Source organism: Phyllostomus discolor, chromosome 15 (assembly GCF_004126475.2).
Source record: "Phyllostomus discolor isolate MPI-MPIP mPhyDis1 chromosome 15, mPhyDis1.pri.v3, whole genome shotgun sequence".
NCBI classification, from domain to species: Eukaryota; Metazoa; Chordata; class Mammalia; order Chiroptera; family Phyllostomidae; genus Phyllostomus; species Phyllostomus discolor.
The window spans coordinates 17707186-17731172 of record NC_040917.2 but is presented as its reverse complement, the minus strand read 5'-3'; the positions used below and the strand labels follow the sequence as shown (position 1 = coordinate 17731172).

The following is a 23987-nucleotide window of genomic DNA, read 5'->3' as shown; positions in this document are numbered from 1 at the left end:
TGGGCGGGGAGCAAAGGTTGGTTAGTGCCTTCACACCCCGAGCTTCGCCCGAGGGGCCACGGCGTCATGGCGGTGGGAGCTAGACTCCGGAGCAGGGCGGCCAGCAGCCTCCCGCGCCGCGGGCCCCGGGGGCAGGGGGTCGAGGAGGCCGCCGCGATCCTGGAGCACCTGGAGCTGGAAGACGAGGTGGCCGAGAGCGCAGCGAGCGCGGGGCGCCCGGGGGCGCGGAGCGCGCGGCGGGTGCACCTGGCCGTCCTCCCGGAGCGCTACGAGCCGCTGGAGGAGCCCGCGCCGGGCGACAAGCCCAAGAAGAAGTACCGGCGGAAGCTGAAGAAGTACGGCAAGGTAGGCCTCCGCCCTCTGCCCTGCGGGTCGTCGGTGCGGGGCGCCCCGGGCCCGGGCTTCCCAATTGTCCCTAGGGAGAGCTGGAGTCTGGTCCCCACCCCGTGACGGTGCTCAGCCTCTCTGAGCTCCCCCGGTGTCCCCGCCAGCCCCCCACAACCACCCGCTGCCCAGCACTGAAGCACCCCCACCCAGACTGTTCCGTCTGTGACCTGGAAAGTAACAGGAAAGTTTCAAGGGATGACAGAAACTGAAGCAGAGGTGTCACTGGGCACTGGGCGACCCGCTATCCCGCTGCTGGCTAGTTAACGACAGTCCTAAGGGTCGCTCGCCAAAGTGGCTCTTTGGTGTGTGTTACACTCCCTCACGTGTGGTGGGCAGGACAAAACTCAGTGTCCCCAGTTTACAGATGGGAACACTGGGGCCTGGGTGTGGTCAGGTGGATTGTAGAAGGCGACCCAGTTGGAAAGTATTGAGTTGCAGCCCAGTTTCTCTGTTTTCCGCCACATCCTCCCCAGCTCTCCCACCAGCTGAGAATTGTTTCTGCCCTAAATATCCCCAAGGCTCTTTCAAAGGCCCGGGGGGCTCCATGTACACACAGATATGCACAGGTATCCGTGTGCTCTGGGGTCTGTGGACACACTGCCGTTTGCCTGCATTGCGGGTGTGGAGGTGGAGAGACAGAGAGACAAGAAGAAAGAGACGTGGGCATACATGAACATGGGATAAAAAGGACAGTTTTCTCCTCCGAGACCCGCCTGGAAGCATTTGAAGTTACGACAGCCCCTGGTCCCGGGGCTGGGCACTGCTGCCCAGAAGCAAATCTGAAAACTAATTGTGTCGTGGCCAAAGGACAAGGGCCTCATCTGGTTTATTATCCTGTTATCTGTGTCCTGGAATGTCTCTTATCGCACCTGAAACCAGCCCGTCTCCATACCTGCAAGCTTAGGTTTGTCATCCTCTCTAAAGGTACGTCAGCAGCTTTGGGAGCAGCGTACCAGCAGGCAGGCAGGCAGCTGTAAAACGCGTTCATAAAAACCGTAAGGCTGGGACCTGCCGGCTGAGTCACGCCAGGGCTAGTCATCCTCCCTCCTGGTCCCAGGTGAGCCCAAAGAAGCCAGCATCCACCTCTCAGCAAATGGGGAGCCGATAATGTGGACGTCTCAGCTCACAGGCTGCCTCAGAAGATGCTCTTTAGGGGTCCTTCCTGTGTGCCAGGCATTGCGCTAAGCACCAGGGACATGAAAATGGGTGCAATGCAGCAGGGCCCTGGAGAAACCTGCAGCCCCTGTATGCATGGCTGGGGCTGGGCGGTCCAGAGCCCGGGCAGGTGGCCCTCAGGGACGAGGATGTAAAGTCGGGGAGATTTGCAAGCCAATGGTGACACGATGACTATGCACAGAAGGACGAGTGAAGGTTTCGCAGGTTAACAACGACGAGGTCCTACTTTGCACCAGGATGGATGTTACTGACACACGCACGTGCCACACAGAAAACACCAAGTGTTGGTGAGGACGTGGAGCAACGGGAATTCTTGCGACTTGTTGGCGGAAGTGGTCAATGGCGCAGATGCTGTGGGACACAATTTGGCAGTCCCTCAAAAAAAATTAAACATAGATCTGCCACGTGATGCAGTGATTCCGCACCTAGGTGTGTGCCCCAAAGGATGGAAAACAGGTGTCTGAACAAACCCACACGCCTTCATAGCAGCAGTATTCACAGTAGCCAGAACGTAGGAACAATCCAAGTGTTCGTCAACTGATCAGTGAACAAACAAGGTGGGAGACCGACGTGCAGTGGGATATTATTCGGCCATAAGAAGAATGAAGTACTAATACAGGCGATAACACAGATGAATGCCTGAAGCACTGCACTAAGTGAAAGAAACCAGACACACACACACACACACACACAAGGACACACGTGGCATGTATGAACGATTCCGTTTGTATAAAAGATCCAACATCGGGAAATCCAGAGACACATCACAGACTGGGGGTCACCCAGGTCCAGGGGTGGGGGCAGGACAGCAGCTGTCTAATGGGCATGGGTGTCCTTCGGGGAAGATGCCAATGCCCCGGAAGTAGATAGAAGTGCGGGGCACACAACATTGTGAATGTGCTGGATGCCTCTGAATTGTCTGCTTTACAATGGTTACATTCTGTTGTGTGGATTTCACCTCCGTTAAGGAAAAGGGGAAGAAATTGACCAGGTGGACAAGGGATGGCCTTCAAAGGGGGCGCAGCCAGTGTGAGCAAAGATGAGGGTGCGGAAAGCCCAGGAGGGTCACGCCCCGGCTCAGTAGACTAGGTCAGGTGAGATGACGCTGTCATGTCAGCATTGGTGCCCTTCCTGCTCTCAGAAGAGCCGCTTCCCCTTTCATTTTTTTCCCCTAAAGCAACCAAGAAGGTAACTGGTTCAGTTCCAACCTAGAAGGAGATAGCTGACCCTTCTTTGCTGAGAACTCGAGAACAGCCACAGCTCAGCTAGAAATGGGGGGAGGGGATTCCCCCTGCTTTCATCACTTGGGGAGACGTCCCCGTACTTGGGCCCAGTGGAATAAGGAGTGACCTGCAAACAGTTCCACATGACAGTCTTGTACTCCATAACGACGTTTCGGCGAACCACAGGTCACCTATACGACGGTGGTCCCATAAGATGATAACAGAGCTGAAAAAGTTACCTGGCCAGGCCCTAGCCATGGTTACATTGTAGCACTGGAGGGACCTGGGGCTTGCTGCCTGTAAAAGTAACTTTACTTACCGCTGGGTAACAACTGCCGCAGTGTGCCCTTTGTCACACTCTGTGCAGGCTCGCCGCCGCGGTGTGCAGGAGGCTAGGCCCTGCAGGCTGTGTGGGTGCACGCGGCCCTGGCTGCACCGGGATGAACTCACCGGAGGATGCATTTTGCATAAGTGTTTCTGCTGTTACCATGGAGGGCTGGGTTTTCCTTCCAGGGAGGGGGATTCAAGTTCCCATTCGTGGGGCTGCTCGACTCCTTCACCCAAGTCCCTCCCTGCTTCTGTGCACAGAGAAATGTCTGGCCTTTGGGACCTCTGAAAGGATTGGCTGGCTCCCCACCCCCACTGCCCCGTGGCCCCTCCCAAGGAGGCGGTGCTCCCGGCTGATTTTAGGTAATGATGCCTGCCAATGTTCACAGGGTACCTTCGTGGTTGCAGTGCTGTTTTCTGGGCTCGGGGAGGGGGAAGGGAAGGGCACGTGCTGTGCCCCCCAGGGTGCCTGCCTCCTGCTGTGCGCACCGGTCACGGGTGGCATCTCCGAATCCTCGCAAAAACCTTGGAAAACTGTGGACCTCACTTCGCAGCAAAGGGAGTTCATGGAAGTGAAGCTTTTTGCTCAAGGCTGCACAGCCAGAGAGCAGCAGAAGCAGGTGGGGTGAGGGGAGCCACCCCAACACTTAGCTTAAAATAAGAGGTGACTTTCCTGGGCACCTCGGAGAGCCGCAGAAGGGGCGTGGATAAGGAAGGGGATTAGATGTTGTTAATCGAGCTGTTAGGAGCGAGCTGGGGATGGAGAACGTAGGGTGCGGAACAGCCTTTGGCTTGAGAGGGAGACAAAGGTCTCCACGTTCTGAGCAGCCGGTCAGGACTCGGGCAGGGAAGCCGGGCTGCCCTGCCGCCTCGGGCTGTGCTCGCCTCTCTGCCTCAGTTTCCTCCTCTGTCGCGTGGGCTGGTACCAGGGCTGTGGTGAGGGGTCCAGGGGGGAATGCGCGTGGCTGCCTCAGAGCCCGTGTGGCAGGTGACAAGGGTCTCGCAGCTTTGGCGCAGGGGGTGGAGGAGGGGTTTGGGGGGCCTGTTCCTTTTCTGATCAGTGTTCCGTGAGCTCTGACTCGGAAAACGTCAGCCTCTGTCGCTGACTCCACCCCCTCAGCTTTGCGCCTGCGTCCCGACAGAGCGTCCCAACCGAAGACCCCAGGCTTGTGCTTTGGGGAACGTGAGCCTTGCTAAGAGATGGTTTGCTGACCAACGACCACAGACGTTGCGGGTCCAGACCGCACACGTTTATTCTCTGCCGCTCTGGAACCCAGACGCCCACAATCAGTCTCCCCCGAGCGGCAGTGTCGGCAGGGCCAGTGCCTTCTGGAAGCGCCAGGAGAACAGCCATTTCTTTGCCGGTTCCAGCCTCCAGGGACCCCTCCCCACCGTCTTCACAGCCAGTGGCACAGCACTCACAAACCCCTGCCCCTCTGACTCGTCTGAGTCCCCCTACATCCCTCTTGTAAGGACCCCGGTCCTTATTCAGAGTCCTATAGAGTTGTGGGGACCCTTACAGCGATGGGGCCCACCTGGATGATCCAGGGTCATCTCATCTCAAGACCCCGAATTTAGTCACATCAGCAAAGTCTCTTTCCCATGTGAGGGAACACGTTCCCTTACTCTGGGGGTTAGGACGAGGACACCTTTGGGGTGGGGGGTTCGTTATTCCACCTGCCACCCCCTCCCATGTCCCCCCACGCCCCTGCGCCCCTCTGACAGAGTATTTGGGTCGAGAGCTCTACTCGGATCCAAGGATTCAAAACGTCTCTCGAATGCCACGAAAAAGGCCCTTGGTAGATGTCCCGCATTTCTTTCCTCCCGTTCGTTTCCTCAACTCTGCGCTTTGACAGTGTTCCCGCTAATGAGCTATTTTAGTAGCTTCCCCCTCCCCTCCTCACTAAGTGGCAAAGACGAAGTGACAAGCAGTTTTTCAAAATAGCAGGATGAGGGAAATGGGGGTACAAGTACCCCAAATGTCGAGGTTAACTTGGGCCACCTGCGATGCCAGTGGCATCATGGACGCAGGGTGCTCTTGGCCGTTAGACTTGCTCCCAGAGGACAAGTCTGTTGTTGTCGTTATTTCAAACAGGTAAGTGAATTCTCCCGCTGAGCCTTATCGCACCTTTGTAGAGCTGTGTCTCTTAGCAGCGCCACCCCCAACACACACACACACACGCACACACCCTAACCTCTCATGGAGAAGTCGCCTGGTCAGCGTCCCCGGGGGTCAGTGTCTGGAGAAGCCAGCGATGTGAGTGACCTAGCTCTCCCACGGCTGCTGCTTTAACTTCTAAGGGAGCGAAGGGAACACCCAGACCCCTTCTGCATGCGGGGGATACAGTGTAACCTCCCCACCTTCGTTCTGCTGTCGTGAGGACTACCATAGGGAAGTATACGCTTCAGAAACTTTCCCAAACAGATACTGGAGCATCTTATTATCAGCCCCATAAACCTAATTACTACGGAATAACAAGAGGCAAGTGATTATTTTACAACCAGAGTAACTGCCCTCAAGAGTGCCAGGCATTGTTCTAAGTGCTTTCCTTGTACACGCCCATTTAATCCTCTTAGCAACTCAAGGGGGTGGTTACTGCATAGTCCCATTTTACAGGTGTGGAAACTGAGGCCAAGCACAGTTAAGGCCGTGACTGAGCTGGAATTTAAGCCTAGACTGCAAGCAGTGAGTCCCAAGGTCACGCTCTGCCTTCAGGAAGAAGGAAAGTACGTCCCTGGCCGGTGTGGCTCAGCTGGCTGGAGCGTCGTCCTGTAACTGAAAGGCTGTGGGTTGACTCCCAGTCAGAGCACGTATGTGGGTTGCGGGTTCGGTCCCAGGTCCAGGCGTGTACGATCCCCAGTCTGGGCACGTACTGGAGGCAACCCATTGATGCTTCTCTCCCAGACCAGTGCTAAGGACAGGGCTTAACACTGAGATCAGATTCTTTGGGATTGAACTTCAGCTCTTCCTCTTACCAGCTGTACGATCGCAGATAAATTTAACTCCTCTGTCCTGTCTTCCTGTGGAAGCCTCTTGCCAAGGGCCAGCGGGAACACACTGGTAGCTGTATCCAGGTAGCTTTAGTGGCTCGGGGCAGCGGGCAGCCGCGTGCCAGAGGGACCAGGAGGTCTCAGAAAGTGCAGACCTCGCGTGGAGAGTTGAATATTTGAGCCCAATGCAAGGGAGTCATCAGCATTCAGGAAATACTTGTCATTGGAAATGGATGAGACCACTTAAGGAGAGGGTATCGGCAAATAAGGGAAGGGAGGGAGGAAGGAAGAAAGGAAGGGAAGAAGGGAGGGGGGGAGGGGGGAGGAGGGAGGGTGGGCCCCTGGCCTGAGTCCTGGGTAACTCAGGACACAGGCTGGCAGAAGGGGCACTCCAGTCAAAGAGGCTGAGCACGAGGTTGGGGGAAACCAAGGGAATATGGCGTCAAAGAGGCCAAAGGATTGTGCATGGAGTGTGCAAAGCTGCTGCGAGGTGGGGAGAGAAGAGCCACTGGGTCCGGCAACGTGGCAGTGGCAGGTGGCCGTGGCCTAGCATCGTGGATGAGTGCGGTGGGAGCCACGTGGAGGCCGTATGTGGGGACGGCTCTTCCCGTTGGTTTGGTGTGAGGGAGAGCGGAGGCCGGGGCAGGGTGTGGAGTCAGGCAATGGGAGGAAGAGAGTGACAGTCCTGGAGAGGGGAAAGCCAGGGCCGGGGTGACAGAGGACACGGACAGCAAGTGTCACGGGAGTGGCCCTGGGGGACGAGGGCCGCTCTCTGCATGGGGACACAGGCGAAGTGGGAGAGGCCAGGTTGGTGTTGGGAAGGTGAGGGAGTCCCCTGTGACTTCTGAACCTTCCAGTGAGAGATAAAGTGGGGTCACCTGCCGTGGGCGTGGAGACCCTGCGTGTGTGTGTCTGTGTTTGCTGGAGGGGGGGGGGGACCTGCGGAGAGAGAGAAGGGTAAGAAGTAGCACCTGGCGCAGAGGGAAGGTCAGCCCATTGGGCAGATGGATAGGGGTGCCGGGCCGTGTGGGAAGTCAGAGTGAGGTTTGCGGTTGTGACAGACACCAGGTCACTTGGTTACTGGAGCTGCACAGGTCGTGGGGCTGAGAGACCAGGTGGATGATGAGATCCAGGCCCCCTACGTGCATGTGACGTCACCAAGAATGATGAGGGAGGGACGCTGGGGATGAGGAGAGAGGAAGGTCGGGGCCAACCACGCGGCCCGTGTTAGTCCGCTGGCGGTGGACTAGCATCTTCTGTTGTGGGTTCGCATCCCCGGATGCCCCCGTCTGGCACCAGGTCCTGCGGAAAAGCAGGAGGAGCGGGAGCGGAGATCAGGAGAGCGTGGTGCCTACGTGCCCTTCGGGAGTTTGTCACTGCCTCTGAAATCAGCGACTTGAAAGAGACAAAGGCGTGGCTGGGACAGGAACACACCCTGGAGGCAGAGAGCAGACAGGGTGGGCTTTGGGGTAAGGGGAATAAAGGAGAACCAGGCCCCGCCCCCAGATGACCCCTGACGTAGCTGGGACAGAGAAGAGGAGCCGGCTTTGGTTACAAAGGAGCACAAACCCAGTCTGGTTTTTGTGCTAGCGGGCTCTCTGCTCTCCAGAATCTCTGAAGTACCTGGAAATGTGTTCAAGATCACTTTGCACGGGGGTGACATCGGTCCTGAGCGCCCACGTGTTCCCAGCCGGGTGGGTGGGGGTGGGGTGGGGGGGTGAGCGGCAAACACGGGGACTCGGTGACTCGCTCATTTGCCCTGGGAGAGGGAAGCAGGGCGATGCTTTAGGCACATCGCCCCGGTGCAGGGGGCGCCTAACCGAACTCTTTGCTTCTCTCTTGGTTCCTGCAAACAGAACGTGGGGAAGGTCGTCGTCAAAGGGTGCCGCTACCTGGTCCTCGGCCTGCAGGGCTTCGCCTCGGCCTACGCCGCCCCGTTCAGCGTGACCGGCAGCGTGGTGTCGTTTGTCCGCTAGGGGGCAGCGGCCCCGGCGCACACATGCTCCCCGAGCCATGGGAGCCGCACAGAGCCAGGAGCATCTCAGACTTGAAGCCACAAAATACTTGGAAGAAAAAAAAAATGTCTTTCTCTGTCGAATCGGACGACTGCTGTGAATGCGACATCTTTACCCATCTGCTGAGTGTTTTCACATTTCCTGGACACGGGTCGCTGCGCCATACGATCCCGCAGAGAATGAGGCTGATGTCACCTCTGGGGCCAGGGTCAAGTTTGCTCACATGGAAGCCACGCGAGGGCAGGCCAACCGTCACCAGGGTGAGCCCCGTGGGTGGGCAGCAGAGTGGTGATTGTGGCGGGGGAGGATTTTCACCCGGAGAGACATGGTTTGAGACCTTCTCCCGGAGAGGTCGCGGGCTGGCTGGCACTCACAGCCCGCCCGCCGCGGTTCTCAGGGCACCCAAGGCGCAGTTTGCTCTGAAGGCACGTGCCCCCGTCTCCTCCTCCGCCCTTTGTCTCCGGGAGTTTAATTACAGGCTTGGGAAGAAGGAAGGAAGAAAAGTCTCTTTGAAGGCTGACACTTTGAAGCTGTGTTGACAACGTGTCATGACTGTTTAAAGTAGATAAAAGCTTGTCACTGTCACCTCTCTCTGACATGAATGCGCGGTGGGAGTGAGGGGAGGAAGGAGGGCGAGTTCAAGTGCAGGCTGCGTGGAGAGAACGGTTGGGCCAGGGAGGGCTCCTGAGGCTGATGGGTCTGGTGCAGCCCGGTCTGGCCCAGACGCACGTGGGACCCTCCGCTCAGTGTCTCCACGCCACGCCGCCGCCGGAGGGCGCTTTGTGTTGGGCGCGCGGGAGATGCTGCATCTGGAAATGAAAGCGTGTGATTCAGAGAAGGGACCAGCAAGTAGGAGGCAGGTGCGAAGGAAGTAGAAGCAGGACGAGAAGGAGGTTAGGGGAGAGAGGTGGAGGGACGGGGCCCAGATCTGGGGTCTGAGTGTTGGGAATCTCCGGTGGGCTGGACTTGGGCTCCGGGAGGGAGCCAGGGGCAGTCTGACGGCGGAGGTGCCGTGGCTGCTGGGTGGACACCCTCTGCAGCCCGTGCGCTCACGTGGTCTGCCTTCATAGCACCCTTTCCTCTTCTGCACCACCCACTTTGACCACGTCTCACCTGGATTCAAGGTGAGGGTGAGCCTGGTCCTCACCCCCCCCCCCCCACACAGGATGACCCATTGACTGACTCTGGCCCATTGGACAGGGAGGTGGAAGGAAGAGGAGGCCCCTCCTTCCATGCCCTCTGCCAAGCCCCACGATTGGCCACCATTCTGACTTTGTTTCCAGAATATCCAAAAGTTCCTCCCTAGTTATTGCTGACCAGCCTGTGGGGTCAGTGGCAGCACCCACCTGTTGCCCTTAGAAGTTTCCAGGCCATGCCAAGGAGGCCTCGATGTTCATGTTTCACCAGTCAATCCCAGCCAGGTGGCACTGGGCTGTGGAGAAGGCGGGAAGACAGACGGAGGGAGAGGAAAAGGAGTGGGAGGAGGAGGACGCGGTGGCGGCGGCGCTTGGCTCCGCTTCCTGTCTTGGAGGCTCCAGGGGAGACGAAACTTGGATCCAGTTTCTGCATCATTCATATTTGCGAGGAAAGGAGAAAACAAACGTTCTTGTTTTAGCTCGAATGACGAAAGTTGACAACGGGACGTTTTCACCCTTGCGAGGTAATTATAGCGTGCTTGGCCGCAGGGGGCGTCAGGGGAAGGGAGAGGTGAGGGGCAGAGAGAGCGCACAGTGTGGTTCAGCGGGAGAGCCCAGCCTGCTGCCCCCAGGAAGGACGGCGGAGGGATTCCGTGGTGGGCTGGGAGGGCGCCCCTCCCCGGGGGCGCAGAGATGCTGAGCCGCCCCAGGGACGCCCGCCGAGTCTCTGGGGGGATGACAACGTCAGCCCAGGAAGGGACGAGACCTACTGAGGCCATGTGAGGAGACCTTGCCCCCCCCCGTCCCCCCCCATGTTGGACGTACTGTCAGACCAAGTTCATTGGGCTCTGAACTTCTTGAAGCCTGGTTAAGAATTAACCCAGACATGTCGAAAGTCAAAACCAGACAGGGATTGTCCTGGTGGCCAGATGCAGGGGACAGAAGGTGAACCCCAGACCGAGGCTCAGCCTGCGCAACCACTGACTGCGGGACGGGCCACCCGTGTTGCACGTGACCTTGGAGGCTTTTCTGTCTCTTCAATTTCATTCGAACATCCAGGCCCACACCCTACCGAGCACTGAGATTTAAAAAGGTTTTTTTTTTCTTTTTTCTGTGTGTTTGATTTTGAGGCTTCTTTTGTATCCCTTCCTTGTCCAATCATGTAAATAAAAACCCCAATTGGTTGAATTTTCTGTGTGTGAAGATTTTTTGCCACCTCCCGTTCTAGCCTTGCCTTAGATGTCTGTGGTGGGTGTCCAGCCAACCCTGAGGACTTCGTACAGCAGGGGAAGGCCAGGCGGGGGACCTCCAAGGGACAAGCCAGGAGGGGCCCAGGCCTGCTCTGAGGCCCCGGGCCAGGGACAACGGCCCTGACTCTCTCCCTGCTAGGGGTGGGGCCAATTTCTAGCAGCCCAGCAGAGGAGGTTTCGGTGTGCAGGAGCCTCAGCTCACCCTTCGGTAAGAATGGAAATTTCCAGACCCTCTGATTTCGAATGGGAGGTGTTTCACTAGGAGCTTCTGAAGGAGCTATTGCTCTCCCCGAGCTGGGAAATGCTGGCCCCTGGGGGCTGCTGCCCTTCGCGAGGGGCAGGGGGCTCCAAGGTGGGGCCCAGGGGTCTAGCCTGAGCAGGGTGCCAGCCCCACGCTGGGCACGCGTGGGTGCCCACTGGCTGAGTCCTTCCCCTGGGGTGCTCCTCGCCTTCCACCCTGCAACTCCCTCTAGAGGCTCGAAGTAGGATCAGAACTCGACACCTCCGGGACCCAAGGTGCTTTTGTTCAAGGTGTTTCTCAGGTGATCCCTCTTGCATAACCTGTTGACCAGGCTCGAGAAACAAAAGTGTCTGGCTCACAGCAGCCATAAAAACCAGGGCGCAAGAGCGGGCAGAGCCAAGAGGCCACCCTTTCCGACAGGGCTCTGAGCTCCAGGGTGAGCTGCCTCCGTCCAGATCGGCTTTCTCCGCCGCGCTCCGTCGGCCGTGGGGAGAAAGCACGTGTTTCCTTTCGCCGTCCTTCCCGAGGGAGATGTTTGGAGTCACTGCCGGAGCAGAAAGTGGGAGCTAACACCTTTGTTTTTTTTGCAGGGGACTCACCCATGGGGAAAAACACTATACGTGTTTATTTTTTTTGTTTTTACACTTTTTAAAAACGGAGTGTATTGGGGTGACCTCGGTTAATAAGACCATGCAGGCCTCAGGCGTACAGCTCTCCAACACGCCGGCCGTCTGCACTGGCCCCTCCCCAGCCAAAGTCAAGTCTCTTCCCGCCACCGTTTGTCCCCCCTGTGCCCACTTCCACTGCCCCCCAAACCTCCTTTCCCTCTGGCAGGCCTCACACTGTTGTCTGTGTCTGTGTCTTGTTTTGGTTTTTGTTCTGGCTTAATCGCTTCTTCTTTTCCCCCCACCCCCACCTCCCCCACTTCCCTCCGACAGCTCTCAGTCTGTTCCCTGCGTCTATGCGTCCGTTTCAGGTCTGCGTGTGAGTGTGTTCGGTTCGTTGGGTCGCACATGTAAGTGAGATCGTGTGGTATTTGTCTTTCTCTGACTGGCTTATCTTCCATTATTAAAAAGACCCTGAGTTAGGGGTTCCCGTCAGGCCCCCACTCAGAGCCGGGGCACAGAGACAGCTGATGTTGTGGATGATGAGTTGCCTATTTTGAGATCTTTCAAGTTGAGGAGGAAAAAAAAAGCCTGTAAGTTATTTATGAACTTCCTTTATCATCATCATTTTTACATACAGAATCAGGCTTGAATTTGCCCTTCCGTGTTTTCATTGCAATAAATCAGAGAGTCCTTCATTCTTTTTTTTTTCTCTGTTTTGTTTGTTCATTTATTTTACTCGTTAGAGTTCACATATAAGTGAAGTCATACGGCATCTGTCTTTCTCTGACTGGCTTATTTCACTTAACACGATATCCTCTAGGTCCGTCCATGCTGTCGCCAATGGTATGACGCCATTCTCTTTTATGGCTGAATAATAGTCCATTGTCAGCCCTGGCTGGTGTAGCTCAGTGGACTGAGTGCAGGCTGCGAACCAAAGTGTCGCAGGTTCGATTCCCAGTCAGGGGACATGCCTGGGTTGCAGGCCATGGCCCCCAGCAACCGCACATTGATGTTTTTCTCTCTCTCTCTTTCTCCCTCCCTTCCTTCTCTAGAAAATAAATAAATAAAATCTTTAAAAAAATGACCATTGTCTATATGTACCACGATTTCTTTATTCATTCATCTACTGATGGAAGCCTGGATTATTCCATCTTGTTATCAATGACCAGGCAACACCCAGCATGTTCCGAAGAAGGAAGAAAACCTAGGAGTTCTTATAGTAAAACATACCTTCCTGGGAAGACTCAGCCCTGTATTCTCAGCCTCTGGATTGGTCCAAGATGCTCATCTTCCAGATGCCAGGTTGGCCTGGGTAACGGATGTGCGGCCGTCTGGACACAGGAACATTCTCTCCTCAGTCCTTCAGGGGGTAGTCAGAGGGTTCATCTACAGGGTGTATGCATACACATAGCTCCAGACATAACTGGCTGGTTCAAAAGTGTAGGTTCCCAGGCTGGTGAAGGCGAGAATAGCATGATGTCCTCAGGCCTCCGTCTACCCGCTTGACTTTAGTAACTTGCCAGCGTGGCTACTGGGATTCCATTTGACTTCCTCCCTCTTTCCCCCAAAGATGCTCTTCATATTATCGGGGTTGCACGGGGAAGCTGGAGCGCAGGGAAGGTAGGGGGTTCCCCTCCGGGGCTCTGGCCGGGGGCCGGTGAGACCAGTCCCCCCACTGGGCTCTCTCTGTCGGTTCCAGCCGCCTCCCATTCTGTCCCCACCCCCGCTCCTCCCATCAGAGCCAGGGCCTGGGAGGAAGAGGGAAGCCGGGTGTGGAATGGCGTCCAGCTTGCATTCTTGTTCCAGTGTTGGGATCCGAGTACTTAGAAATGCTCCAAAAAAAAAAAAAAAAGAAAAAAAAAGAGGCGAGGTGCTTACCAGCCCGTCATACTTTGGATGTTTGAGATGCCGAGATTGCTGAGCTGCTGATCTGACAAGATCAAGGTACAAGGGGAGGACACAGGCCTGGGCTGGGGCAGGGACCTGTGACCCTCAGCCGCTGCGGTTGACTTTATTTTGCCACACGTCCTTGGCATGGTTCCTCTTCCCATTGACTGGTGACTGTGCCCCAGGGAGCCACCTCTCACTCCAGCACCCAGGGGCCTCAACCCAAAGCCCCAAGGGGAGCAGGGAGCCACCCTGGGTAATAGGGAGGGTGCTGGCATAACCTGGCACCAACTCCTCTGGCCCTGTGGCCTGGGCCAAGTTCCCCAACCCCTTTGAATTTCAGGTCTGGCTTGGTTTCACTTGCACAGTAAATAGTACCTGCTCCCCAGGGTTATTTGGAAGATGAAATATGGATTGCACGAAAAGCCCAGCAGTGGGGTGTCAAGTGCTCTTCTTCCCCAGCTGTGAAGTAGCTGAGAGTCAAGTCTTTCTTTGTCCCGGGAGAGGAGGGGGTGGGGGAGAGGGGGAGGGCTGAACCTGGCAGAGGTGCAGGGTGGGGGGGGGGAGGAGATGTAATTGGCCTCACCATCCCCCATGGATGTTTTTCCCTCTTCCCCCTAAATTCATCCTTTACCTGCCGAGAGTGGCTTCCTGGCTTCCAGGTTCAGGGTCAGGGTCAGGGTAAGAGCCCCACCTGCACCTTTGCTGCAGGGGAGCTGGGGCGGGGGCTGGAGAGCAGCAGGGAGAGGGGATCCAGGCTGTGGAGAGGACTGGAGATGAAGAGGTTAGCCCAGGGGCTTGGCTGGAGGCACAGGAAAAGGTTTGTGGCTTTTTGTCTCTTCCAGAGGAAGGGCTGGGAACTGTTGCCCTGAACGCAGGTTGCTGGGGGTGGCTGGTGTCCCAACACCTGAATTGTCTCATCTGTGACATAGGGATGCAGAAGTCCTGTCCGTTTGCCGGAGCACAGAATGCCCAGAGGACCAACGGGCAGCCCGAGGACCAAAGGGAAGGCCCCGGGGTCTCCCAGGAGGCCCCTGCAACATGCAAACATGCAGGGGACCCTGCTGGCTCCACCGGAACAACTGAGTGACATCCAGGAGGGCCCATCTGCCCTTTCCTTAATCCCCCAGGCGCCTCCATCTGTGTTCATTCATTTATTCACCAGATCGGTTTGGATCCCCCGCCCTGGAGCCCCACTGAGGCCGGGCCCTGAGACTGTCACAGGGGGCAGGGCAGGGCCGTCCCGCCTGGTGGGGAGTTGAGAACCATCTTCTGCCAACACGGGGCAGAGGGAGAAGGGCTCTCGGCCCCAGGAAGCCACCTGAGCACGACACAGGGACCCCGGAAAGCACCTCGCTGCATGGCCTTGACCACCTCTCTGGACCCAGCATCTTCTGCAAATCAAGGAGGTGGATGCACATTCATCAGTCCTTACTCTGCTGTGGAGTCTGAGGAATTTTCTAACAGCCTCCCTCTTGATCTTGACGGGCTCTCAAGGTCACGGTGCTGGCAGTCAGCAGCCCCGGGAGGAAACAGGAACAATGGGAATCCCTTCCGCCCTCTGTCCTGGCCGGCAGAGGCACGAAGTTGTTTGTTTCCCGGCAAAGCTGCTGTTTTCCCCACCCTCAGCCCTGCTGCCCCTCCTGACCCAGGTTCCCCACGGCATGAGGAGAGGCCAGGGCCATCCACCCCCCGGCCTGGGCCCCGAGGCCCTGTGCCCCGAGGCCCTGTGCCTGGAACGTGGCTCCTCTCTCAAGATTCAGCTCAAGGCCACCTCCTCCAGGGGCCCTTCCCCGATCTCAGCCCCTGGAAGAGATCTGCCTCCTGCATGCCCTGAGTCCCAGCCCCCTTTTATTCTGCTCTGTGTTAGAATTAGATTCCTCTATACCTTCCCCAGCCCGAGGTTTGCATGGGGCAGGTGCCGGGGAAGGAAGGAGAAGGAAGGGTGACAAAGAAAGAAAGAAAGAAAAGAAACGGCGCAGGTTTCTGTAGCAAGCCGGGCGGTGCTTCTAGGGCATGATCGGTCCCTGCTTATCGTTTCTTGGCCAACGGAAAACAACACCTGTGCACGGCACGTGGGCCCCGGCCACTTCCACAGGCCAGCGCCACGCAGGAAGGCGTGTTAGCGAGGTCTCCCTGCGTGATTACCGGCAGCACTAGAAAGGTCACTCGGAATGAACCTGCTGCTGCCCTCGGCTGCCCGGGTCTGGCTGTGTGGATGGTGGGGAGGGCAGGACCCTGACCAGGAGGCTGTGGGGTCCAGCTGGTCCTGGGGCTGCCCGAGGTGTCATCTGGAAGGGACGGGGTTGTCCTGGGTGCTGCCTGGCCTGATTGAGGAGAAGCAGGTTGCCCAGAGGGACTTTGGGGACAGAGTGGGGAAGGGAGCTGGGGGCTGGGGGACATGGGGCTGGGGACAGCTGTCACGCAGGCCTTGTGGGCTCTTACACAGAGTGAGAGGTGACACCACTGCGGGCCCTGCCTGCGTTGTGTGTTATCAGGGCCCTATGGTGAGGGACCGTCCTCAGCCCATTTCACGGAGGAGGAGACTGAAGCAGAGTTGGGGCGGAGCCTGCCCAGCCCCGCCCCCCACGTGAGTGCGTGGCTCTCCCTCCCAGCGCCCCCTGTGCCCCTGCGCACTTCCTTCTCAGTCCGACGCTCGATCGTTCGGGGCCTCACTCCCCCACGGGAACGTAGGCTTGGTGACAGCATGGACCATTTGGTGCAGGGCTGCATCCTTGGTGCCCGGCACGCGGTAGCAGCTCAGTGGACCTCTGGTGAGTGGACGAGGACCGACGAGGTGCAGACAGCCCAGAGAGAGCTGCTGGAGCCCCCGAGGCCGCGTGCGTCCTCCCTGAAGGCCCACTCAGCACTCAGGGTTCCCGGGAATTCCTGGGCCCTGAGCGGACCTGAGGAATGTGTGGGTGGCCTGCCTGGGCCGGTCCCCACCCCACCTTGGCGCTGTGTCTTGGAGCGTCAGCGAAGGGCGCTTGGTGATACGGTGCCGTTCCCTTATCCGTTCCTCCTGGTCAGTCCCATCACAGACCCGTCACCCAGACAGTCCATCCAGTGCTCCCGGAGCACGCGCTCTGTGCTTGACACTAAGCTGGGACAGTACGCAATCACCAGGTCTGGGGCCTGCCCCTTGCCTCCCGCTGAGGGGCGGCCCCAAGGGAAAAGGCACAGGGGTCAAGCGCTGTGGGGCCTCCAGTGGGTGGTCCGGCTGTCGTGGTCCCCACCACCACCGAGGAGCCGCACCACGGAGGAGCCGCACTGCGGGCAGCCAGAAGACGGAGCATGCGGTCAAAAGAAGATGCCCTGCAATGAGGGACAGGAAGGGGGACCCTCTGATGGGGTCTTAGTGGAGGGGTGGCCATGGGATCCATTCCACGGTGTGAAAAGGCCACCCCCAGCTGCAGAGGGGAAAGGCTGAGCCTGGGGTGGGGGGGCATTGCTGAGGTCAGAGGGAGGACAGGCTGCTGCCTTGTGGGGGGTGGGCTGCTGGAGCCTATGAGGAAACCCCAAGTGACGGGGGACTTGCCTAGGAGGGTGCCAGGGTGAGGGAGAGAGAGGAATCAAAGCATTCTCTCAGATTCTGGCCTGAGCTGGGGGCGGGGGTGCGGAGGGCGCGGGGGGAGAAGAATGCCGAAAGTCTTTTGAGCTCCAGGCCAGGACTGCTGTTTACTTAATGTGTACAACGCCTCTCTGCGTGGCCAGAAATACAATGTACAAACCCGAGGCCTCGGGCTTTCTGCTGCAGCCACGGTATTTCCTGAGCTGCTGTCAGTTTCACCTTGGAGCCTGGGCAGTTCCGAGACCCGCCCAGTCCTTGACCTTGGTCTCCGGGGTCGGGGTGGGGGGGGGGGAGGCGGGGACTCACTGTACACTCCCCCTGGTCTCTGCCCGCGGTGGAGTGGCTGAAAGGCACATTCCAGGGCCCAGGGGGTGGGGCCTGTGGGGCAGGGCTGTGTGGGGGTGAATCGCGCCTGCTGCAGGGAAATCCAGGGCCTGTTAGGTGCTCAGTTCCGCAGGCGGTTTGATCCTCCCAACAGCACGATGACATGGATGTCGTTATCCTCATTCCAGAAACAGGGAGACGGAGACAGAGAGGCCTCCGGGTGCATGGGCCCTTCCAGGGACCAGCTGGGTCCTGCAGATCCCAAACGCCACCTGTGGTCTTGCTTGTCTTCCAGGTGGACCGGAAGCACTTGCTTTTCCTGCTCTGACCCGCCTCCCCCCCCCCCCCCCCCCCCCCCCGACCACCACCACATAGCTAATGCTGGGCCTTCAGGTGATCTCTGCTCTAGACTTCATGTGGCTTCCACAGTGACAATTGGCCCAAACTCTTAGGAGGGCTCCGTGGAATCCCCCCTCCCCTGGAAATACGGGCAAGGGTTTGGCAGGGGCTAAAATAAATAGAATGAAAGGAGCAGGGGCAATGGAGCTTATTTTGTGACTAAGCCTGGGGGAGGGGCACTTTGCATAATATTTGCGTGGGGCGAAGAACTGTCTCCCTCTGCAGACACCGGATCCAGCCACGGTCCTCCCTCCTCCCCCCTGCGCAGGGCCCATGCTGCGGAGATGAAAAGCGCCTCTCCCCGCAGCAGCCAAAGAAAACAATCGCCGAGAAAACGCAACAGAAAAGGAGAGAGGAAGCAGGAATCTGCATCCTGGCTGATAACATCCTCGAAATCAAGCTGCAGAGGTGGGCGGTCACGGCCATGGTCATCAGTCATGGAAGGAGCCTGGGGGGCGGGGTTGGCCAGCGGTAGGAAGGTCTGAGCAGGTCCCTGGCCCTCAGGGCCGTCAACTTCAGCCCCGACAGCCCGGCCCTTGATGCCAAAGGGCACTAGGTGACCTTCCCTTCCCGATCAATTCCCTGGAGCATCTATTTGCGGACCAAGTATAAACTGAGATTCCCCCGTGCCCGGGGATACACAGGTGCACACAGGATTCCCAGCTGGCGGAGGTCACCTTGCAGGGAGGAGGCTTGCTGTGACAGACACACGTCAGCTTCTTTCCTCTGGCCTGTCCCTTCCTGGCTCCCCTCCTCAAGCCACAGGTGCTGGGCACCCTAAGTTGGCCAGGGCTTCGTCTGTCCTCGTCCTCCCCCAAGGGGCAAGTGTGAGGAAGCCACCGTGGTGAGGACCTGCCTCTCCCTTGCTGGGCGGGGGCTCTTAGGTGGGACAAGGGCCTCTAAGGTGTCTCCGCTGGGACAGGCATAGACACCTTATCCCTTACTGACACAGGATTGCTGCGAGGACCAAATAACATTCTGTCCCGTAGACCGTTAGGGGCGGCAACCATGAATTGCTCCAATGTAGGGAGTAGAGTGAAGTGTGGCTTTATTTCTCCGCAGCGCGTTTCCAAAATGTTCGGCCTCCCTGCAACCCTTACTCCCCACTCTGCACTGAGCTGGGTTAAGGGAAGTTGCGCCTTGGGATCGCCTCTCCAGGAAGGAAAAGAGCGCTTCCTTTCTCGGATCCGAAGAACCAGCGGCAAGCCCTTCCTCCCCGCCCTCCTCTCCAAAAGGTTGGTGACAGCGCCCCCTGGTGGGCATCTGGAGCAACTGCCTGGGGAAGGCACAGAGGGAGGGCTGGGGTTGAACTCAGGAAGAGCAGGAACGCGGGGGTCACGTAATGGTGCGGGTGGGGGGGGGGGGAAGAGGGGATGCCCAAAGGGGGACAGGCTTCTGTCCTGTCCAGTTTATTATTGTCGTGAAGCATCAGATCTCGCGTTATCAGGTATTCTGGTTTTTCAAGACGAGCTAGAAACTTCGCTACTGAATAAAATAAAACCAATGGTGCAAGCCAAAGAAAACAGGACGGAGGCCAAAGTTTGGGGCCGCAAACCTGCAGGAAGCCTTGATTTCTGTGGAAGAAACGAAACAGTAATAACAGCTAATCCCAGCACATAAATGAGGAGCTGCCTCGGGAACGGAAATATGTTATATCAGACATAAAAGTCACAACTAGGAGCACAGTGGTCAAGGAGAAAAAAGAATATGCTTATTCACTCACCTCTGAGTTGTCCCATTTTTATTTGCTTGTTATACTGATTGTTTTTTATTTCTTGTATTAACCAGCAGACATTAGGAAGTTTCAGTAAGAATCATGGGAGGAAAAACTCAAAATAGAAAACATTCTTCTTTTTATTACATTTCAGCACCCCCACATCCCCAACCCAGCTTTTGGAAGAATAAATCAGTTGCCCTAAAGGTACACACTCACCAGCTTCCAGAATGCCAGTGTCCATGAGGGCGTCTTTGAACTTTTTAGGGAAGAAACTCATATTTCTTAATCCAACATGCAAAGCCTGGGCAGGTTGGTGTCACGCTGCTAACAGTCTCACCACCTTCCACGATTTCCCACGCTTCCCTGATCATCATTCCAAACGATTTTCTTTCTTCCCAGAACACCTCAGGATTTTCCAGAAAAGCCTACTTCTCTTTAAAGTGCTCCTCCTCACTTTTCCATTAAAAAAACAAACGAACGAACTATGCATTCTTCAAACCCCAGTTCGCAGGTCACCTCCCACCCAAGCCTGATGGACATAACACCGCCCCAAGCCTGCAGGCACAGCACACCACCCACCCCCAACCCGAGCTTTCAAAGTTCTAAGCCGGTATCTCTAGTCTAACAATCAGTTTGCTCATGTTATAGTTATTTCCTTGTACCCCTTCGGAAATCTACCCACAGATACAAAGCTTTGAAAACACCTCATAGATTAGGGGCTGGTAGGCATGTTAGCTGTTTGTTTTGCTCACGCAGAGCCTAGTACCTAGCCAGACAGATGGAATAGGACCATTAACACATATACTTTAACATAATGTTAATTTTGAATTTTTGGGACAAGTAATAATTTTCATGGTTCCAAACGCAAAAGGTGTGAATGCGTGTAAGGGTAAAAGGTGCCCATCTCTCCCCTGTTTCCAGCCACCCCGAGTCTCTCCTTATCTGTAAATAATGTTACTCATTTTTTTTTTATATCCCCTGGATGAAGTCCACATTCCTTTCTCCTCTGTGTAACTCTTTCTCCCCTCCGGGCTTGTTTATCTTCCCAGCCCTCGCTCTGCACCCAGACTTTGCCCTCTGCTTCTGCGTCTGCACGGAATTTAGCCACGTGCTCTGCCACCCTCTCCCCTACACTCTCTTCACTTAGCAAATGTCCCTCGTCAGTCTGGCCTCGGGGTCTCTGTCCACGGTGGGTGCCCAGTGTCCAGTGGGTGCCCAGTGTCCAGTGGGTACCAGGAATCCCCCACCTCCACCTCCTCCAGCTCTTTTCTCCTCGTAACATAACTGTTTACTGATGGGGTTCTTCACAGGCTCCTTGAGATCAGAAACTGTTCCTCAGTCACTGTTCAAGACTGAAGACCCAGCACACAGCAGGGCTGGGATGACCATTGTCCCCCACCGTGAACAGTCCTCGGCCATTGCACCTTTCTCCTTGAGCCCCTTCTGAGCTCAAGGAAAGCTCCGGGAAGAGGAAGCGGTGGTCCCAGAGATGCATGAGCTTGTGGGCGTGCACAGATGTTTCTGACTGTGGATGAGGAAAACGGCCTGGGCGTCTTTCTTGTCAACCTCTGGCCCACACTGTGAGCCACGCTCCCGTCCCCGAGCCCAGGGGACTCCGCACACACCTCATCTCAATGCCCAGTCCCGACCACTGCGTGTGAGGAGGACGCGTGCTTGTTGAAGAGGCAGATTTCAGTGCCCTGGGCCTTCCAGCGGAACTGTGTGGGGGGAACCCAGGCCAGTCTCGACTTCCACATTGTAGAACAACCGCAGAGAACTTCACCCTCCTGGTCCCTTTTGCCCCTGGAAGACAGACCCCTCATCGGGATGGGGGCCCATCAGGATTTGAGGGTGGCCTTCCGACTGCTTCCTTAAGTTCTCCGAGAACTTTGCCACGACGTTAAGGGACACTGCTTGGAGAATGACAAAACGGATGACTTCGCACCTCGGCTTGTCTAAGAAAATCCTCTGTTCACCAGATCGCCTGTCTGAACAGAGCTGCGAAGGATAAACAAGCCAGACGTTAGTGAAGTCTTTTCATTCAGCAACTACTAACAGTAGTTGAGCTCCATCCGCTTTCTTCAGAGGTGACAAGGCCTTCTTTTTCATCCTCACCTGAGGATATGTATTTATTGATGTTAGAGACAGCAGAGAAGTGGGGGGGGTGAGATGAGAGGACGAGAGACAGAGAGAGAGAGGGGGGGGGGAGGGGAACATCAAAGTTGGAGAGAAACATCAATACCCTGCAACCTAGGTATGTGCCCTGACCAGGAATTGAACCCACAACCTTCTGGAGTACAAGAAGACACTCCAACCAACTGAACCACCTCCCAGGGCACGACTGGGCCTTTTAGAAGGAGGCTCGGGGAGTAAGCAGGAGGGGAGAGCCAGGGCGCTGTGAAAAGACACGAGGCCAGCTGTGTCTGCTAGCTGGCGGTTCTTGAAGGGACGACTGTCCCCCCACAGAGATGGGGACACAGGCCCTGTCCTTCTCGCTAACGTTGCTTCAGGTCCCCGAGAAGGCCATTTCTGAGTTGCAGGCCATACACACACGTCCCCGAGGGAGGCAGGACGGATTCATCATCGTCGGCCCTTCCTAGTAAAGGCTCCAAGCAAAGGCGGTCGGGGGTGTCTCTTCCCACGTCCGCTGGAACCAAGAGGCAGGCATGTCCCTGGGGTGGGGTGGGGGCCTGGGGTTGTTACGGGACTCCAGGGGCAGGCCACTTGGGGTGCTCCATTCAAGAACGAGATGCGAGGGCCAGCCCTGATGTCCCAGTGAGTGATTCCCAGGGCCCAGCAAAGGGATCAAGTTTCCAGAGCCTTGAAGACAAGGGGTAACGCCCCAAAATATGGACCTATTTTCTTTTTTTTTTTAAGATTTCATTTATTTATTTTTAGAGAGGGAAGGGAGGGAGGGAGAGAGAGAGAGAGAGAGAGAGAGAAAGATCAATGTGCGGTTGCTGGGGGTCATGGCCTGCAACCCAGGCATGTGCCCTGGCTGGGAATTGAACCTGGGACACTTTGGTTCCCAGCCCGAGCTCAATCCACTGAGCTACGCCAGCCAGGAAAATACGGACCTATTTTCCACTCCACTTTCATTGGCCGAGCAGCCGCCAAGAACAGAGGCCGCATCTCCCGCTACCTGGCCAACAAATGCAGTATTGCCTCACGAATTGATTGCTCCTCTGAGGTACCCACAAGTGTATCTGGGGAGAAGCTTCGAGAACAAGTGGAGGAGCGGCCCTCCTTCTATGAGACGGGAGTGATTCCACGAAACCATCCGGAGGTCATGAGGGAGGCCATGGTTCAGGCAGAGGAAGCTAGAGAAACAGGAGAGAAAACTCTTGGAGGAGGAAAAGAAGCTCTGGCCGCAACTGCCCTCGCGTCTTCAGAAAACAGCAGTGCACCAGAGGGGTGTGCGTGTTTCAGGGCACTCTCTGGCACCCTGCGTGGTGGCTCTATTGTGACCAGCATGGAGACTAGTGAAAAACCCCAAAAGAAGAAAAAGCAAAAGCTCCGGGAGGCGGATCCTCAGGAGAATGGAATGGAAGACCCACCTGTTCCTTTATCCAACCCGAAGACAAAGAAATCTGTTTCCAAGGAGGAGCTAGTTAGCAGTGATCTCTGAGGAGACAACTGGCGGTGGGAATCTCCCCAAGAGGAAGGAATCTCTCTTCAAGGAGGAACCAGTCAGTGACCCTGAAGAGGCAGGAAACAGGAGTGTCCCCAAGAAAAAGAGGAAATTTTCTTCCAAAGGGGAGCCACTCAGCGGTGGACCTGAAGAAGCTGCTGGTAGCAAGAGCAGCAGCTGCAAGAAAAAGAAAAAAGCTCCAAAAGCTCTCCCAGGGAGATTAGAATGGACAGTACCCTCCAGTGACCCACCCCTTGTATCCCAGTGAAAACAAATTCACAAGGGGAAAAAAAAAAGAATGAGACCGAGGCCCTGACAAGGTAGTCTTGTTTACCTGCAGCAAGTGAAAGAGACGGGGGAGTCCCATCAGAAACTCCGCCCCCAGGGAGGGAAGCTTAGCCCACGCTTATTCGCCCTGTTTGGTCCAGCGCTTCTCGATTTCTTCTTTGCAGCTGGCTGGCTTGCACCCTTGACTTCCTGTCAGCTCCTGCTCTTGACTGCTGCCTCTGCGAAACACGACACTACATGCAAGAAACACCATTTAGCACTGCCCAGACCTGGGGACCCTTGTGCTGTGTACAGGGTCGTCCTGGGGACTGGCCTGGGGCTGCAAGAAGGCGGGCTGGGGTTTGGGCACGGAGCCAGCCGTTTCGCTGGGGAGGGTTAGGGGACGAAGTGCTGTCTTTCCCGGGGCGATCCGCCAGGAAAAGTAGTTCCTGGACGTTTTAAAATCTCCCATTCGGAAAACTGCCATCGCTTTCGGTGTTGCTCAGTTAAGCAGCCAGGTCGGCTGTATTTGGGGGTACTAGTTGCGGGGGGGGGGGGGGGGGGGGGCGGTGAGGGCTTGGCTAGTCCGGTGACTGTCGTGCCGCAGGGGACGGGGTGAAAGGGGAAGTTCAGCGAAAGTCACCAGCCCAGATTAAGTGGCGGGGGAGGGGGTGGCCCACTTGCTTTGAGTATCACAATTGCCTCCCAGGGGCGCATGGTGCCCAGCCATACTCTGCCTCGATTTCCCCAGTGTCTGCAGGGTCCTGCCACCGCCTTGGACGCACGCTGCTCGCTCCCTCCCTGCTCGTAACTAGTTGGGCCTCCTTGGCGCGCACG

The 23987-nt window shown here is 56.7% G+C and overlaps 1 protein-coding gene across 1 annotated transcript; it reads left to right on the top strand.

Annotated features, from left to right (window-relative positions):
* Nucleotides 1-10146, top strand: C15H1orf115 (chromosome 15 C1orf115 homolog). Its single transcript, XM_028531342.2, has 2 exons — nucleotides 1-345; nucleotides 7961-10146. Exons 1-2 carry the CDS (start codon nucleotides 67-69, stop codon nucleotides 8078-8080), a joined length of 399 nt encoding a protein of 132 aa, XP_028387143.1. The 5' UTR covers nucleotides 1-66; the 3' UTR covers nucleotides 8081-10146.
* Nucleotides 10147-23987: the final 13841 nt, after the last annotated feature.